At 50.5% G+C, this 17,198-nt stretch overlaps 2 protein-coding genes across 3 annotated transcripts in view; one reads left to right on the forward strand and one right to left on the reverse strand.

The window, feature by feature from the left end:
• The window catches only part of NDUFA1 (NADH:ubiquinone oxidoreductase subunit A1), a 970,503-nt gene that overhangs the window by 755,394 nt on the left and 197,911 nt on the right, over positions 1-17,198 (forward strand). The window lies entirely within an intron of this gene.
• The window catches only part of SEPTIN6 (septin 6), a 313,664-nt gene that overhangs the window by 68,277 nt on the left and 228,189 nt on the right, over positions 1-17,198 (reverse strand). The window contains exon 2 of one of the 2 annotated variants that reach the window (XM_050776104.1): positions 11,180-11,270. In XM_050776104.1, the coding sequence (XP_050632061.1) occupies positions 11,180-11,209 (30 nt within the window). In that variant the 5' untranslated portion in view covers positions 11,210-11,270. Of the gene's footprint in view, positions 1-11,179; positions 11,273-17,198 lie in introns of those variants that run through there. The other variant, XM_050776105.1, reaches the window with a different exon arrangement.

Consider the following 17,198-nt stretch of genomic DNA (forward strand, 5'->3'; position numbering starts at 1 on the left):
AAACACTGCTCTCTTTTTCTTCTGCCTCCTCTCCTGAGGACACACCAATTTTGTCTTTTAATTGAATATTCGTAAAGTTCATATTATCAAGAACAAGTTACGGCGGTTCCAGCTGCGCATCTTTCTCTCATGGCTGTTACTGAAGATAAAGAGTCCTTTAAGCACCCAAGTAGGCCACCTCTGTCCCCCACTCCCCTCGGCCCCTCTTCCAACCTCTGTGATAGTAAGCAAGCCGTATTTGAGGCCCCTGGGAACTGAGGGTGCATCTGTGTCAATGGAGAATTTCCTGCCTCTGTTTCAAACCAGGGTGGCTAAGTTAGTAGCTGTCATTCTAAAGAATGATAGCAAAAAGTTTGAAACTCATTGCTGATGACTAGGCTGTCCCTAAACTTTCTCCTTTGGCCATTCCCATCCAAATGCTAGGAAAGTGGCCAGGTGCAGTGGCTCATGCCTGTAATCCCAGCACTTTGGGAGGCCAAGGTGGGCAGATTACTTGAGGCCAGGAGTTCGAAACCAGCCTGGCCAACATTGGGAAAACCCATCTCTACTAAAAATACAAAAATTAGCCAGGCTTGGTGGCTCATGCCTGTAGTCCCAGCCAGTTGGGAGGCTGAGGCAGGAGAATCGCTTGAACCCGGGAGGCGGAGGTTGCAATGAGCTGAGATCGCACCACTGCACTCAGAGGGAGACTGTCTCAAAACAAACAAACAAACAACCAACAACAACAAAAATGCTAGGAAAGGAAAGAAACACTGAAATTGGACTCTCTTCAGTCACCTACTGGTGGGCCCAAGCTCTCACACCTTCCCTTTCTCCATTTCCACTCCCAGCCCTGAACACTGATCTCTGAATGACCCTGCAAATCTCCAAGGCTATGAAACCCGTTTCATCGCTTCAGTGATACACGATGGAATATTAAGCAGCCGAGAAAAATGTTTTCTAAGAATATTTAATGACAAAAGGAAATGCTCACCAAAGGCAAACAACAACAGGGAAACCAACCTGTATGCACAGGGGTCATCCCAATGATGGGGGAAAAGTACGCATTTTTTAAAAGATTAGAAGAACACATGCCAAAATAATGTCAGTGATTTCTTTTGGGTAGAGAGATTGTAGGTGATGTTGCTTTTCTGGGTTTTCCAAATGTCCTACAATAGGCATATTTTACTTTTATAAACAGGGAAAATGTTATTTTTTTAAAAAAGATTCTATGATGATACTTTCCTGGGTAGGAAAGTGGCCTCAGATATTTTAGAAAAATCTTGAACTACAACCAAAAGGTGCTTGACAATTTGGCTCATCAGAGCATTTAGCTTTCAGGCAGTTTTATTGTATATAAAACATTTATTTTACCAGCAATACAATAAAACCCTCTTAGTCTTCTTATTATAACTGCCTTTTTATTTATTTATTTATTTTTTTTTTGAGACAGTGTCTCACTCTGTCACCCAGGCTGGAGTGCAGTGGCACGATCACTGCAACCTCCCCCTCCTGGGTTCAAGCGATTCTCCTGCCTCAGCCTCCTGAGTAGCTGGGATTACAGGTGTGTGTCACCACACCCAGCTAATTTTTGTATTTTTGGTAGAGACGGGGTTTCACCATGTTGGCCAGGCTGGTCTGTAACTCCTGACTTCAGGTGATCCACTCACCTCGGCCTCCCAAAGTTCTGGGATTACAGGCGTGAGCCACTGTGCCCAGTCCCCTTATTATAACTTGTTATTATATATAATACATACATAACTGATAGTCATACAGTATAATTTCTTATTATAATGATTCATGTGAACCAGAAGTCAAATAATATATCCTGAAACATGTAGCAAACAGTCTTGATGAAACAATCAGGTAGCTGATAGCTTCCTCTGCTGCCTCCAGTGCTGCCAAGGATGCCGCTGTATTATCAGTCAGAAGAACCATATGGTCATAAGAACCATAAAAGCACTGATAAGTTCCCAGAGGTTTTTTTTTTTTTTTTTTTTTCCTGAGATGGAGTCTCACTCTGTCTCCCAGGCTGGAGTGCAGTGGTGCGATCTCAGCTCATTGCAACCTCCGTCTCCAGGGTTCGACTGATTCTCCTACCTCAGCCTCCCGAGTAGCTGGGATTACAAGCACCCGCCACCACAGCCAGCTAATTTTGGTACTTTTAGTAGAGACAGGGTTTCGTCATGTTGGCCAGGCTGGTCTCGAACTCCTGACCTCAGGTGATCCGCCCACCTCAGCCTCCTAAAGTACTGGGATTACAGGCGTGAACCACCGCGCACGGCCAAGTTCCCACAGGTTTAAAAACAATTCTCAAATGCATCCAACACATCAAATATCAGAATGTCCCTCATACTAATTAAGCCAGGCTAAGAGGAAACTGAGTAGTAGCAATGCCCTATCCTGGGAAAGAGAAATGTCAGGGCTGTTCTAAGGAGAAATAAGGCCTGCAAAAGCTGGCAGCACCCCCAAGGGGCCTCAGAAATGCCCTTCAGTTGGGGAGCAGTTGTGCTGAAGAAGTACAAGACAGACTATCCTTACCAGACAGAGGAGGAGCCCCATTTTTGGCAAATCCAATAGATTAAACTGATTTTAATACACAAGATAAATTCCAGAGTGGCTTTTCATTCTATAAAAGGATTCACAGCAGGATTCCATTAAATAGCCGGCTCTCCTACTGCATTGAAAGCAGGATTCAATAGACAAACATTCAGCTGTCATGTACCTTTATAGAAGACAATAGCTATCTACACCTACATGGACAGGCAATATCTGAAGGGTTGTTTCTGTTCCACTTACCGAGAGCCTGCTGAACTAAAAGCATAGACCGACCTTCCCTACAACTCTCTCCCCACCCAGCTCAAGGGGTCAAAGCAGGGAAGGGGTGGGGTTCAATTCTGCCACCTCATTTGGAAGCAGACGCAGGCAAGGACCTAAAAGAAATGAGGGCCGGGCGCGGTGGCTCAAGCCTGTAATCCCAGCACTTTGGGAGGCCGAGACGGGCGGATCACGAGGTCAGGAGATCAAGACCATCCTGGCTAACACGGTGAAACCCCATCTCTACTAAAAAATACAAAAAAACTAGCCGGGCGAGGTGGCGGGCGCCTGTAGTCCCAGCTACTCGGGAGGCTGAGGCAGGAGAATGGCGTAAACCCGGGAGGCGGAGCTTGCAGTGAGCTGAGATCCGGCCACTGTACTCCAGCCTGGGCGACAGAGCCAGACTCCCTCTCAAAAAAAAAAAAAAAAAAGAAATGAGGCTGGAGAAAAAGGAAACATAAGCACCACACGATGTTAGAGCTGGAAACGCCCTTAAAGATCACCTAATCCAGCCCTTTCGTTTCACAAAAGGGGAAACAGAGACTCACAGAGAGGAAGTGACTTGGCCCACGTCACAGACTGATTTAGTGACAGAATAGTGCTAGGATCCAGGCCCCTGTCGAGCCGACGGCCACTCTCAAATGGAAAAGCTGACTCAAGTGGCACATGTGTTTCTTTATGCTGGTAAAATTCCGGGACACTGAGCTTCTGGCTTGATGCTGGTCAGCGGCAGAAGGGTCAAGGAACCGAACCTGGAAACCCGTGAGCTCCCCAAGGTGGTTCTGGCCCACAGAAGGCAACTGAAGCAGTCAATACGGTGCAAGGCGTTCATTGTGTGTTCCTGCTCTCTACTCACTTCCCTACTTTTCCCTCCCGTTTCCCTCTCATTTCCCTCTCCTTTGACTGCGGCCTAAGCCTCAGCCTGGCCAGCTGCCCAGTTCTGTTTAAGAACCCCAAGGCTAACACAAGCCTAAGTCTAGGTCAAATATCCCCACCTCAGGCCAGGGGTGACCCCTGCTCAGGGTGAGTGAAACTTTCCCACAAAAGCCAGCCAGATTCTCTGGAAGCCAGGCAGTTGAAAGAGAGTTTTCTAGGTGTTCTGGCTATTGTTACCTTCAATCTGCTAAAAAAGAAAAGGTTTACCCACAGGCCTCTGGGTGAATGCCCAACTGCCCTCTGGGGAGCCTGAATTTGCCTCTGCCTCCATCTGGTCTTGTTTAATGGGGATCTGAAAAAACCCAGTTCCTGCCTCCGCGCCAGTGTTCAGAGCTGGGGGCCTCCAATGTGAAAGGAAACCAACCACGACCTCACACCTCATCAAGGCCAGGAAAACAGAGTTCTGCCCCTGTTACCCCAGGGCCTTCATTCCGGGTCAGAGAGGGCCATGGCAGGGGAAACCTGAGCCCTGAGGCCTGTCGCTGAGAAGACCTGCAGATCTTTTCCCTGGTCACCTTTAAGTGAGTGGAACGGATGACCCAACTCCAGGGCCAGTTGAGAGCCCGCTGCATAATTCAACAGATGGCTGCCTCTAATGAGAAGACACTGAAGAAGAGGATAACATTATTTCTCACCCTCCTGAGCATGTGGCCTCCTTCCTCTGTGCAGGCAGCAGAGAAACCCACGGTTTCAAATCCCAGCAGCAGAAGCCTCCTCCTGCCAAACCGAGGAGGAAGGGTCTGTGTTTCTAATTTATTCTGCGCCCCCCCTCCAGTTGTTACTTAAAATAATCCATCATTACATGGCTGGTGGCTCCAAGATTTTTATTTAAAGCAATATGGAGAAGAAAAAAAAAAAGAAAGAAAAAAGAAAACCCACACAACCCGTGACTGTGCTATATTGGATTTAAGCTGAGAATCTTTTTAATATCAGAGAGTCTCCGAATCACCCTAGTATACTCTTCCCTGGGTCCTATGGGGGTGCTGAGGGAGTGTAGTGAAAGAGGGGGAAGAGAGGCCATGGCAGGATTTTGATTTCTTAGAAACATCATGAAAAGACCAGTGTTTTTAAACAAGGAATCTGTGTCATCTGGTGGGTGTTTAATTGTATCACCCACTGACCAGCAATAGCACTTCGGACTAAGTAACTTGGTCTCCCTACACCCATTAAATAAAGAGAACAGTAATACTTGTCCAGGAAGCCATTGGGGAAAATGAAATCATACAGATGGAAGCATTTTGAGATAGCTGAAAGAAACATGTTACATCTATCCATGGCTTTCCTTCTTTCTTTCATCTGTCTTTTTTTTTTTTTTCTTTCTTTCTTTTTTGAGATGGAGTCTTGCTGTGTCGCCCAGGCTGGAGTGCAATGGCGCAATCTCGGCTCACTGCAACCTCCGCCTCTCGGGTTCACACCATTCTCCTGCCTCAGCCCCCCGGGTAGCTGGGACTACAGGCGCCCGCCACCATGCCCGGCTAATTTTTTGATTTTTAGTAGAGACGGGGTTTCACCGTGTTAGCCAGGATGGTCTCCATATCCTGACCTCATGATCTGCCCGCCTCGGCCTCCCAAAGTGCTGGGATTACAGGCGTGAGCCACCGCACCCGGGCTCACCTGTCTTGAATGTAGTTTTAATGTACGTGCAACTAAAAGCCCTTCTCAATTGTTTATGCTAATGTTAAACCATGGCTCTGATCATCCAAAAACCCAGGCAAGTCCAGAAATCAGCCCTACTTAGTTTGGGAATACCTTTTTCCGGAGTACTTATCTTCCTAATTAGTTTTGCTCAGGCTAATGCAATGGGTTTGCTCCCTTATAGCACACAAAGGCAGGGGCCATGCCTGGTAACAAAGCCAGCAATTAATAGAAAATTTACAGCAGAGACTCCACAAAGTAAATGCTATGCACACGACTGCAGATCAAAATCTCATTAGACGATACAGACAAATCACTCTGCTGTAATGTAGTTTTGTATTAAGAACACCACTAACACTCACATTTCCAGGATTTAGGATATGAAGAGGAAACAGGGCTTATTCCTGCCTTTCATCTGGAAGCTCTGAGAGGACAGAGTTCCTGTGTGCCTTGGCCACCACTATATCCCCAGCACCTGGCACAGGGCCTGGCCGATTAGTGCCCAGTGAATATGTGCTGAAGGAACGAATGAAAATAAAAGTGGGTGAATTGGCAAATGAAATGTTCCCAACCCAGTAGCAGATGTGAGATCTCACCCACCTTCACACCTACCCATTTCCTATTTGAAGCCCTCAGGAAGCCCTTCCTGTCATCCTCTGCCTCCATTCACTGCTGAGTTAGGTTCTCTTAGTAATGAAATCTCATGGCAGGCAGTCACTCTCCTGTGTAGCACTTATCACAAAGATAATTAGATAGTGATTTGTGTCTGCCTCCACCAGTTCCTTGAAAGAAGGGACCATGCGCATTTCGGGGGCATTGTCATTCTGCCCACTTTTTATTTTGAAAAATCCCAGGCTGGGTGCTGTGGCTCACACCTGTAATCCCAGGACTTTGAGAGACCAAGGCGGGCAGATAACAAAGTCAGGAGTTCGAGACCAGCCTGGCCAACATGGTGAAACCCTGTCTCTACTAAAAATACAAAAATTAGCGGGGCATGGTGGTGCACACCTGTAATCCCAGCTACTCGGGAGGCTGAGGCAAGATAATTGCTTGGGCCGGGCGCGGTGGCTCAAGCCTGTAATCCCAGCACTTTGGGAGGCCGAGACAGGTGGATCACGAGGTCAGGAGATGGAGACCATCCTGGCTAACACAGTGAAACCCCATCTCTACTAAAAAATACAAAAAAACTAGCTGGGTGAGGTGGCAGGAGCTGAGGCAGGAGAATGGTGTAAACCCGGGAGGCAGAGCTTGCAGTGAGCTGAGATCCCACCACTGCATTCCAGCCCGGGCGACAGAGTGAGACTCCGTCTCAAAAAAAAAAAAAAAAAAAAAAAGATAATTGCTTGAACCCCGGAGGCGGAGGTTGCAGTGAGCTGAGATCGCGCCACTGCATTCCAGCCTGGGCGACAGAGCAAGACTCCGTCTCAGGAAAAAAAAAAAAGAAAAGAAAAAAGAGACATCCCAAACCCACAGAAAAGTTAGAAAATAATGCAATGACTGTTCAAAAAACCCTCAAATTTAGAATCAACATTTTTAAATATTTGGGGCCATGTAAACTTTCTTCCGTGTTGTATCACCAATAGAGCTAGGTAATAGGGTTTTGTTTTCTGTGTTTGAGGTACGATACTATCTTTAGTGGGTGGTGGTAGGAATGCCTGAAGCAGAGACCTCAAAGGGAATCAAAGAGTAACTGCCACGTGATGATAGCAAAACCAGAGTGCAGCAGCAATCTTTTCCCCACCTGAAGACAGTTGCTCTGAGACAGTTGACCCAGACCAACCCCAGCTAACTTTGTAGAGCAAAGTTAGCCCCTGCAAGTTCATTTGGGAGAACGACCACTACCTAGATTGCCACTGAAGAAAGCTCCATTGTTCACACTACGGGACTAGTTCAAGCCAGAATCATCCAGATACTCTTTGTATGGGCCAGCATTTACAGTCTGGATCCCAGAATGCAACACTGAAAGGAACAGCTTATTAAAAGAGCCAGCACATGCAGCTTTTGGGGCCTGCCCTGTGCCTTGGTTACCTTGGACAAGTCATGGAACTTCTCGAAGTATATATCAATAGCAGCCCAAGCCACCTCATAGGCAGGAGGTGAGGTGGGGCATCCCAAAGATCTTCTATAGTTCTTTAATTATTTCACAGTGTCCACAATTTGTCACTCCAACTAGACTATAAGCTTAAAAGCCACGAACGTTTTGTTTTGTTTTGTTTTGGTTTTGTTTTTTGAGACGGAGTCTCGCTCTGTCGCCCAGGCTGGAGTGTAGTGGCGTGCTCTTGGCTCACTGCAAGCACCGCCTCCCAGGTTCACCCCCTCAGCCTCCGGAGTAGCTGGGACTACAGATGCCCACCACCACGCCCGGCTAATTTTTTTGTATTTTTAGTAGAGATGGAGTTTAACCGTGTTAGCCAGGCTGGTCTCAATCTCCTGACCTCGTGATCCGCCCCCCTCGGCCTCTTTTTTTTCTGTTTTGAGACGAAGTCTTGCTCTTTTGCCCAGGCTGGAGTGCAGTGGTGCAATCTCGGCTCACTGCAACCTCTGCCTCCAGGGTTCAAGTGATTCCCCTGCCTCAGCCTCCTGAGTAGCTAGGATTATAGGCACGCGCCACTACAGCCGGCTATTTTTCGTATTTTTAGTAGACACGGAGTTTCACCATGTTGGTCAGGCTGGTCTTGAACTCCTGACCTCATGATCTGCCCACCTCAGCCTCCCAAAGCACTGGGATTACAGGTGTGAGCCACTGAGCCCAGTCCAATCACGAACATTTTTTAAAGACTACTACCTTTTTTTGTCCAGTTGACAAGGGCTAACCATAGTGCTGGCCACATATCATTCAATCAAATAAATATGGACACAGTGGAGAAATGGTGTTGTCACACCAAACCCTTTGTGGTGTTCATTCAAATGGGATGGACTTGTATTATGTGCGCCAGAATTGAGCTTCCAAAGTTGGCTGCATGCAATATAAGCCCTACCCAACAAGCCTTACCCAACAAGGCTTGTTTTAATCACTAAGGATGTTTACCCACAGTGACTCTCAACTGACTCTAGAAAGAACACAACCACTGCTTACACACACACACACACACACACACACACACACACACACTAGGGCACTTACTCATATGGTACCACGTCTCAGAGCTCATTAAAAAGAATTCTTGGCTGGGAGCGGTGGCTCACGCCTGTAATCCCAACACTTTGGGAGGCTGAGGTGGGCAGATCACAAGGTCAGGAGTTCGAGACAAGCCTGGCCAACATGGGGAAAACCTGTCTCTACTAAAAATACAAAAACTAGCCAGGTGTGGTGGCGGGCACCTGTAATCCCAGCTACTCGGGAGGCTGAGGCAGGAGAATCACTTGAACCCGGGAGGCTGAGGTTGGCAGTGAGCAGAGGTTGTGCCACTGCACTCCAGCCTGGGCAACAGAGCAAGACTCCGTCTCAAAAAAAAAAAAAAAAAAAAGAATCCTAAGCTAGCCACACTTAGGTTTATTCTCTAGTCTTCTGTTCCCAAACCCTGAATACATGTTCCTTGGAGGAAACAAGCAGCAACCAGATGTCCAAGGTCTCCTGAGTTAATTCCATCTTCCCTGGTGAATTACAACTTCTTGCAGACACAAAGGAGAACAGAGAGACAAATGACACATAAACAGGAGCTTCACTGGCTGGGGGAGGGGGGCATGGAGAGTGACGTCAGTTTTCCCAGAAACCCATTTATCACGATAACAAGGTCTCGAGTGCTTAGGCTGCTCTTTCAGCTTCAGAATCTGGCGTACAATTATGTTCTTCATCATACAGTATGGCAAGGCCAGCCAGAGCAAACTGGAGCCATGCAAAGCAAACCAAGTGGCCCTAAACCACCCCCTCACCCCCATTTGCAGAACAAAGGGCATCTCTGGGTTGCCTGAGTTGTGCCTGAGGTGAAACACACACAATCTTCTGGAATGTTCCCCTTTGCAACATCTGCCCTGCAATCCTAATCCAGGCAAGAGAAACTGGTGAGAATATGGAGGACAGGTCAATGCAAATTCATTAGCTGACATGAAAAATCATTAGCCTCATTTTTGGATGGAGCAAGTGTAATCCCAGAGATTAATTCCTCTACTTCATATACCATCTCTGACATGCAGGTAACCAGGAGCAGAAAAGCCACAGCAGAAAAGAGGGAGCCCTCAAAACACTAAAGCAATAAACAATGAGAGTGCCAATCTTGGGGGAAGAAAATTCTCTCAAATTCCATCATCACAGAGAATGTCTCCTGTCTACTCCTGGTCCTTCCACATCATGACTGCATAAAGTGCACTGTGCTAGGGTGTGCAGGAGGTGGAGGAGGTTCTGAAGAAATGATCCTGCCTTTCCAAACAGGGGCAAAAGAGAGGAATACATTAATACATATTCTGTAGAGAAAATACTATCAGATTCTGGCTTCAGATTTTGAAAAATCAATTTCAATTACACCAAATACCTAGAGGCTTTTTTTTTTTTTTTTTGGTACTGTAATTGCATTGCATGAACTATTTTCCTAAACAAGTAAGCTACAAGGTTGAAAAACATTTTTATGTGGTTCAGAGATTTTCGTCAAGTAGCATTTGGTGTCATGGGATTTGACCTACCTCTGTCTCCCACTCCTTCCTCACCTCGGGGTGCTGGTGGGCTTCTTAAAGTCCCAGATACCCATGGATGAATAGACAAGCTAGGGTGTCCCCCCCAAATGGAATTCATCGCCCTTTGCAACCAAACTTCTGGTCTAAAAAACAAACATGGAGCCTCAGGTCACTTCAACATGGTTTCTCTGCACATCGCAGGCTGGAAAACTTCAGTTCTTTAAATGAAGATTTTTTTTTTTTTTTCCCCTGAGTCGGTCGCCAACAAAAAAAGAGACGGCACCGCTTTTGCGAGTCTCACACTTATTTTCCTGAGTCTCCATAGAAAGAAGCCAGCTCCACAGGTTTTGGCACACAAGCCCAGTTACACTGAACATGCACCCGAGACAGATCCTCAGAGGCCCGCTCCAAAACATGCCAAAATACGCAGCCAGCCACCTACAGGCCAGCCAACTGCACCCTACACTGACGCACAAATGAGACCCAGAGGCACACAGCACAAGCAGACAGAGAGGCGTTCGGACACACACCACAGAGGTGAGCACACTCAGAGAAACAGGCGGACTTCTTTGGGTCACAGACAGAACCCCGGCGCCGCCGCCGCCCGCCCGGGAAGACACGAGCGCGCGCGCGTGCACACATACGCGCACACCGATACACACACAGACGCAGTCACATATGTAATGCATATAGAGAAACCTTATCCCAGCCAGTCACTTCCCCGCCCCCCTCGCCACTCACAGCCTTCTGCCCCAGGCTAACCCCAGCCCCGCGCCTCTTTGCCTATGCCGTCCCGGGTCACAACGGGCAGCCGTGCGCAGGGGCGCGGCAAGGCCAGGGTGCCAGGGACCTGGAGGGCTCGGCGGCTCCTACGGCCATTCATTCGGCAACGCCCCAGCCGTGGGGCCGCAGCTGCAGCGAGGGAGGCGGCCGCGCTCACTGCGGCTCTTGGGCAATGCAAGTTCAGCCGCCGGCCCACAGGCTTTGCCAGCCCCCTGCCGCCCCCCGACCCCCGCGCGCCACCACCGTTTTCCGGGACTGGCTGGGGGACTGAGCTGCTGACCCCGGGAGCAGAAGTCCCACCGTGCCCTCGGCTCCTGGATGCTGCCTACTGCCCTCCTCGCGATGTGGGGGCGGCGGCCAGGTCTCCTTGACCCTCCCCAGGCCCTGGGCCCTGGCCCTGGCACCCAAGCTCTGCACTTACCACCTGGCGAGCTATATCGGTCGCTGCCATCGCTCCTGCGTCCGCCAGGGCTGCCACGGGTGCAGCCGCAACGGGAGCTACTGCACAGGAAACAGAGGAGCTCCTCCGACAAAGAGAAAGTGTTACACTTCGGGCGCGACCAAGTCCGGTGGGGGGAGGTGCAAGGGAGGGGCCCCCTCGTCGCTGCTCCAACCCCAACGTCCCCTCTACCGCCCACCCCTTGAAAGTAGGGTATGGAGAGGGGGCGGATTTAACGCGCCGCTTCCCACTTCGGCCAGCCCAGTTCCAGTTCTTCCTGCAACCCCAGCCGCAGGCTTCTGCGAAGGGGGGCGGGGGCTCCCCTCGGTGACCACGTCCTCTGCCCCCCCCCGCCACTTGGCTCCGTGGTACGTCCCGACCTCTGCTGAATTGTCACACCCCCCTGCTCTCCTTTACATCCCTAAGTCCCCAGACCCCGGAGGCTGGAAGGGAGCCCCCGCCCCTCCCCCCTCCCATGCTAAGCTCAGCGGCCAAGCTCTGCAGTTCTCCTCCCGGCCCCCGGAACCCCCCTTCCTTTCCACCGAGATCCCAGGGTGCTTAGATGGGTGCGCCTTGGCCGCTGGAGTCTCGATGCCCCACTGTCGTGTCTCCCTCCCCCCATGGCCCGGGAGCGCAGCTGAGGCCGAGGTACAGGGGAGGCCTGCGGCACCTGCCGCTCCACAGTAGAGCTTAGCAAGGGGGCCGGTGGGGGGAGCCGCACTGCAGTCCCGCAACTGAGCTGAGCTGTGGCATGTGGGGTCCGAGGCTAGAGGTCTTGAGACGCTGCTTCTGCCCAGGGGTTTCCAAGCCTTGGGTGCTGTGGGCTGTAATTTCGTGGAGCAAAGCTCACCACCTTTGGGTACGTAGTACAGACGGAACCCACGCCTCCTCTCTCCGACCCAGCCCTAGACGCTCAGCAAGACCAGAGACTCGGACCACCCACCCCTTCTAGTACCAGAGGAGGGGCTGGGGATGAAGGTTGCCAGCTCTCTGGAGCGAGATGGAGGGGCGGGTGACGGGGAGCGGCCTCCAGTCACTCTGTCCCGCCCCCTGATTTCTCCTTGACCCTCATTCAGCCCGGGACAAGGCGGCCAATAGGGCGCAGAGGAGAGAACTTCCGAAGGCAGGAGTGTGCCCGCCCGCCCTCCTTATCCCCCTGGCCCACCTCCGCGGGTCCTCTCTCGTGGGCACCTCTCCACTTCTCCGGCTCTGGCGCCCTCTCCTCTCTCCTGGGGCTGGCCTCTTGCTAGCTCCCTGTCACTGGAGCACGCTGGCAGATTTGGCATGCCCGAGGCCCCAGCGGGAGGGACAGTACATTCCACTCCTCAAAAGGGCAGGTTCCCTGCTGTGGGAGAGAGACCTGGGCCCGCCAGAGGGACCCCAGATGGGGGAGGGGATGACAAGCCTAGGGAGGAAACCCCGGCCCAAGAGGGGGCCCCAGTGGAGCATGGGAGATGACCCCTTAAAGGCCCAAGGCTGGAGCAGCTGAGGGGGAGGCAGGAGAGAGGAAAAAAGAAAAGTAGGAACCAGGGAGAGAGAGGAAGACCCAGAGGCCCTGGTCTCGGAGAAGTCAGGGAAGACAAGAAAATGGAGTGGCCAAAGAAGAGCATGCCTGGCACTTGGTTCCACCTGCTGGATGGAGCTTCTCACATTCTCTCGGGAAGCCCTTTATGTATGTACCCTGTGCGCCTGGAGAACAAGGGCTCAGCAAACGCATCCCGGGGCCGAGTGTAGGGCCTCGCAGCCAGGAGGCTCTCCATTAAGCTGAGGGCAGAGAATTCGGAAGCGTGCGTGGGGGGCGGGGATAAGGAGGTAGAGACACAGTGAGGGAATAGCAGTAAGGACAGTCATGAAGAGCCAAGTATTCAGGGAGCGCCACTGTGCGCCTTCATTGTGCTGGAGACCCAGGAGCGGCCTAAAGAAAAGAGCCTGGCACAATCAGGGTTCAGTGCAGGGGAGCTCCGTGAGACAGAAGGCGTAGGCCACAGGGCGGATGGCGGTGGCAAGGAAGAGGAGCAGCTGGAGTCTTTCAGACCCTCTGGAGCTTTGGGGCAGGGCCTGAGCCCTGGATTGGGTTGGCAGTGACACGTGGGACCAGGGCTATATCTGAGGAACTACGGTGAGGCTTGGGCCCCAACCGGATGGGGGCGGGGAGTCAGAGGTGACTGGCGGCTTCCAGGCTGGGTGTCTGGGACAGGGCTCTTCCCTGGCAAAGGCTAGGGCGAGTTGGACTGAAAGGGCCCGAGGTCACTAGCCCCGATCTGGACTTGGGGTTTGGGGTGGTGGTGGGACAAAAGGGGAGAACTTGGAAGCCAGAGCAGAAAGCTGCTGCCGGAGCGGAGCGGGAGGGGACTGGCGGGCTGCGGGGCTCCCCAGGAATCCCCCACGCGCTGCCCCGCCCGCCTTAGCACTCCTCACGGATTGAAGCTCCGAATTTACCGGCCCAGCGCTGGGGGGCACCTGAGCACGGAATCCTTGGTGTCTCATCCATATCCCCCATTCGGCCCTCCGGTTCCTGGAGCCTACCAGAACCTCACTGCGGCCTCCTCTTCCAAAACGCTGAACCTCGAAGACCTGAACCAAGTGCTTAATTCAAGTCTTCTGGGACCCTTTGTTTCCTCCAATACCTGTCCCGTGTGACTACAAGCCCCTCCTGGGGCCTGGGCCTCCAGCCTCCTTCGATGGGGTGTGGGTCAGTGTGTGTGTTGGTCTTGATGTGTGAGTAGATGTGCCGGTGTGTTCGTGTGTATTGTCAGTGTGTGCTAGCTGTGTGTCTGTACATCTGTGTGTCAATGTGTGTGTTGGCATGGGTTTACTTGTGTTTGTATTTGTGGTTGTGTCTGCCGGTGTGTGTCCATGTGTGCATGTTGGTGTGTTTTGCGGTGTTTCAGTGTGTCAGTGTGTGTTTTGGCATGTGTTGGTGTGTCAGTGTATTTCAATGCATGGTGAGTGTATGTGTGTCAATGTGTAGAGCAGTGTTAGCTCACTAGCTTTACATACCTTATCTCAGTGCAGTGGGCCAACAACTGAGACGTGTGAATCAGAGCACTCATTTCAATAAAGAGATTTGGAAACTCTCTGGGATCATGCCTTTCTTTTTTTTTTTTTTTTTTTTTTTTGAGATGGAGTCTTGCTCTGTTGCCCAGGCTGCAGTGCAGTGGCACGATCTCTACTCACTGCAACCTCCACCTCCCGGGTTCAAGCAATTCTCTGCCGCAGCTGGGACTGCAGGCACCCACCACCACGCCCGGCTATTTTTTTTTTTTTTTTTTCAGTAGAGACAGGGTTTCACCATCTTGGCCAGGCTGGTCTTGAACTTCTGATCTCGTGATCCACCCGCCTCGGCCTCGCAAAGTGCTGGGATTACAGGCGTGAGCCACCGTGCCAGGCCTGGGAGCTTGCCTTTCAGTCTTTGTCCTGAGCCACCTTCTCAGGAACAGGGGAGATGGAAGGGTTGAGGAGGCAAGAGGGCTCATGAGTGGTCAGTTCGTGGGTTTTCTTCCTTGAATGTCTGTCCTCATTGATGAGTGAGACCAAAAGATTCCCCTTTATGAAGAATCATTTGGGACTCCCAGGTGCTGCTGTGAACATGTATGTGCTCATGTTTGATGTGTCCTTGTGGGGTCCCTTGGGCCCAGCATGGTGTCTGGCAGGTGTTCAATCAATGTTGAGTAAAGGAATGAACAGAAGCATGTAAATGAGGTGGCTTCAGTATTTCCACATCCTTAAAGAAGCTGAAACAAACAGAGATTTCCCAGGGGTGAGCAGGTGACTGTCATTAGCATGCCAATGTTTGTGGAGCCAGACTCTACAGCCTGGGAGCACAAATGGCTACCCCTGCTAGATAATTGGAGCCCAGCTTTCCACAGGTCACTGACTGCTGGAGTGGGGGGTGCTAATACTGGATAGAGGAGCAGCAAGCAACTCAGGGGCAGGGAGGGAGAAGAGGGCACTGAAATGGAGCTAAGAGATCAGGAAACGGCTTTGTCCTGAAACTGTGGCTTTGTGATAGGAGAACGAGAACGATGGTAGAGTCAGTCTCAAGTGGAGAAGCCCTGAGAACTATCTGAAAAATAAGATCAGAAAGTTGGAGGATCAGCCGGGCGCAGTGGCTCACACCTGTAATCCCAGCACTTTGGGAGGCCGAGACGGGCAGATCACGAGGTCAGGAGATCGAGACCATCCTGGCTAACACGGTGAAACCCCGTCTCTACTAAAAAATACAAAAAAACTAGCCGGGCGAGGTAGCGGGCACCTGTAGTCCCGGCTACTTGGGAGGCTGAGGCAGGAGAATGGCGTAAACCCGGGAGACGGAGCTTGCAGTGAGCTGAGATCTGGCCACTGCACTCCAGCCTGGGCGACAGAGCGACTCTGTCTCAAAAAAAAAAAAAAAAAAAATTGGAGGAGGGGCCAGGCATGGTGGCTCACACCTGTAATCCCAGCTTTTTGGGAGGCTGAGGCAGGTGGATCACCTGAGGTCAGGAGTTCAAGACCAGCCTAGCCAACATCGTGAAACCCCATCTCTACTAAAAATACAAAAATTAGCTGGGCGTGGTGGCGCATGCCTGTAGTCCCACCTACTTGAGGCAGGAGAATTGCTTGAACCTGGGAGGTGAGGGGTGCAATGAGCCAAGATTGTGCCACTGCACTCCAGCCTGGGTGACAGGGCGACACGCCGTCTCAAAAAAAAAAAAGAAAGTTGGAGGAGGAAGACAAGGTGAAGCAGAAGGAAATTGATACGGGATTCCTCAAATCCCAACAGCGCCAATTGAATCAGAAACTCTGTGAAGGGGCTGAGTCAAAATGAACTGAGGATCCCTTTCATCAATTCAGTATTATCACCTGCTGCCCCTGGTTTTGCGTTAGTTTCTTTCCAGTGGTTCTTAAAATGTGGCCTTTGCAGCATATGGGAAGTTATAAAAAATGCAAATTATCGGGCCCCACCCTAGACCTACTGAATCAGAACTTCTAAGATGGGACCCAGGAATCTGTGTTTTAACAAGTGCTCCAGGGGATTCTGATTCATGCTGAAGTTTGAAGACCTCTGGTTTATCTTGAAAATCTAGCCCTGATGGGATAAGATACAGGACTGGTAAGGTTTGGTAGGATATTGAAGGAAAAGTTTGAAGCCTGGGCCATTGCCAATAATTGTAGATCCTGTTGGATTTCTATGGTGGGAGGAGTGAGGGTATGGGAAAGGGGGTGACAAAAAAGTAATAGAAGGGAACCCAGCAGGAGCCAGCTCACTAGAAGAGTTAGAAAGATAAACTGCCTCCTGGTATGGTTAGGCTTTGTGTCCCCACCCAAATCTCATCTTGAATTGTAATCCCCATAATCCCTTTGTGTCAAGGGAGAGACCAGGTGGAGATAATTGAATCATGAGATGGTTTCCCCCATGTGTTATCGTGATAGTGAGTGAGTTCTTATGAGATCTGATGGTTTTTGTTTTTGTTTTTGTTTTTGAGATGGAGTCTCACCCTGTCACCCAGGGTAGAGTGCAGTGGCACAATCTTGGCTCACTGCAAACTCCACCTCCCAGGTTCAAGCGATTCTCATGTTTCAGCCTCTCGAGTAGCTGGGATTACAGACGAGAGTCATCACGCCCAGCTAATTTTTGTATTTTTAGTAGAAAGAGTGTTTCACCATGTTGATCAGGCTGGTCTCGAACTCCTGACCTCAAGTGATCCGCCCACCTCAGCTTCCCAAAGTGCTGGAATTATAGGTATAAGCCACTGTGCCCAGCCAGACCTCATGGTTTTATAAGGGACTCTTCCCCCTTTGCCTGGCCCTTCTCCTTCCTGATGCCTTGTAAAGAATGTGCCTTGCTTCCCATTGGCTTTTCGCCATGACTGTAAGTTTCCTGAGGCTTCCCCAGCCATGCTGAACTGCATTAAACCTCTTTCCTTTATAAATTACTCAGTCTCAGGCAGTTCTTTATAGCAGTATGAAAATGACTAATACACATCCTTTGCAATTTTCATTCATTCCACAAATATTCACT

The sequence above is a fragment of the Macaca thibetana genome, chromosome X, assembly GCF_024542745.1.
Source record: "Macaca thibetana thibetana isolate TM-01 chromosome X, ASM2454274v1, whole genome shotgun sequence".
NCBI classification, from domain to species: Eukaryota; Metazoa; Chordata; class Mammalia; order Primates; family Cercopithecidae; genus Macaca; species Macaca thibetana.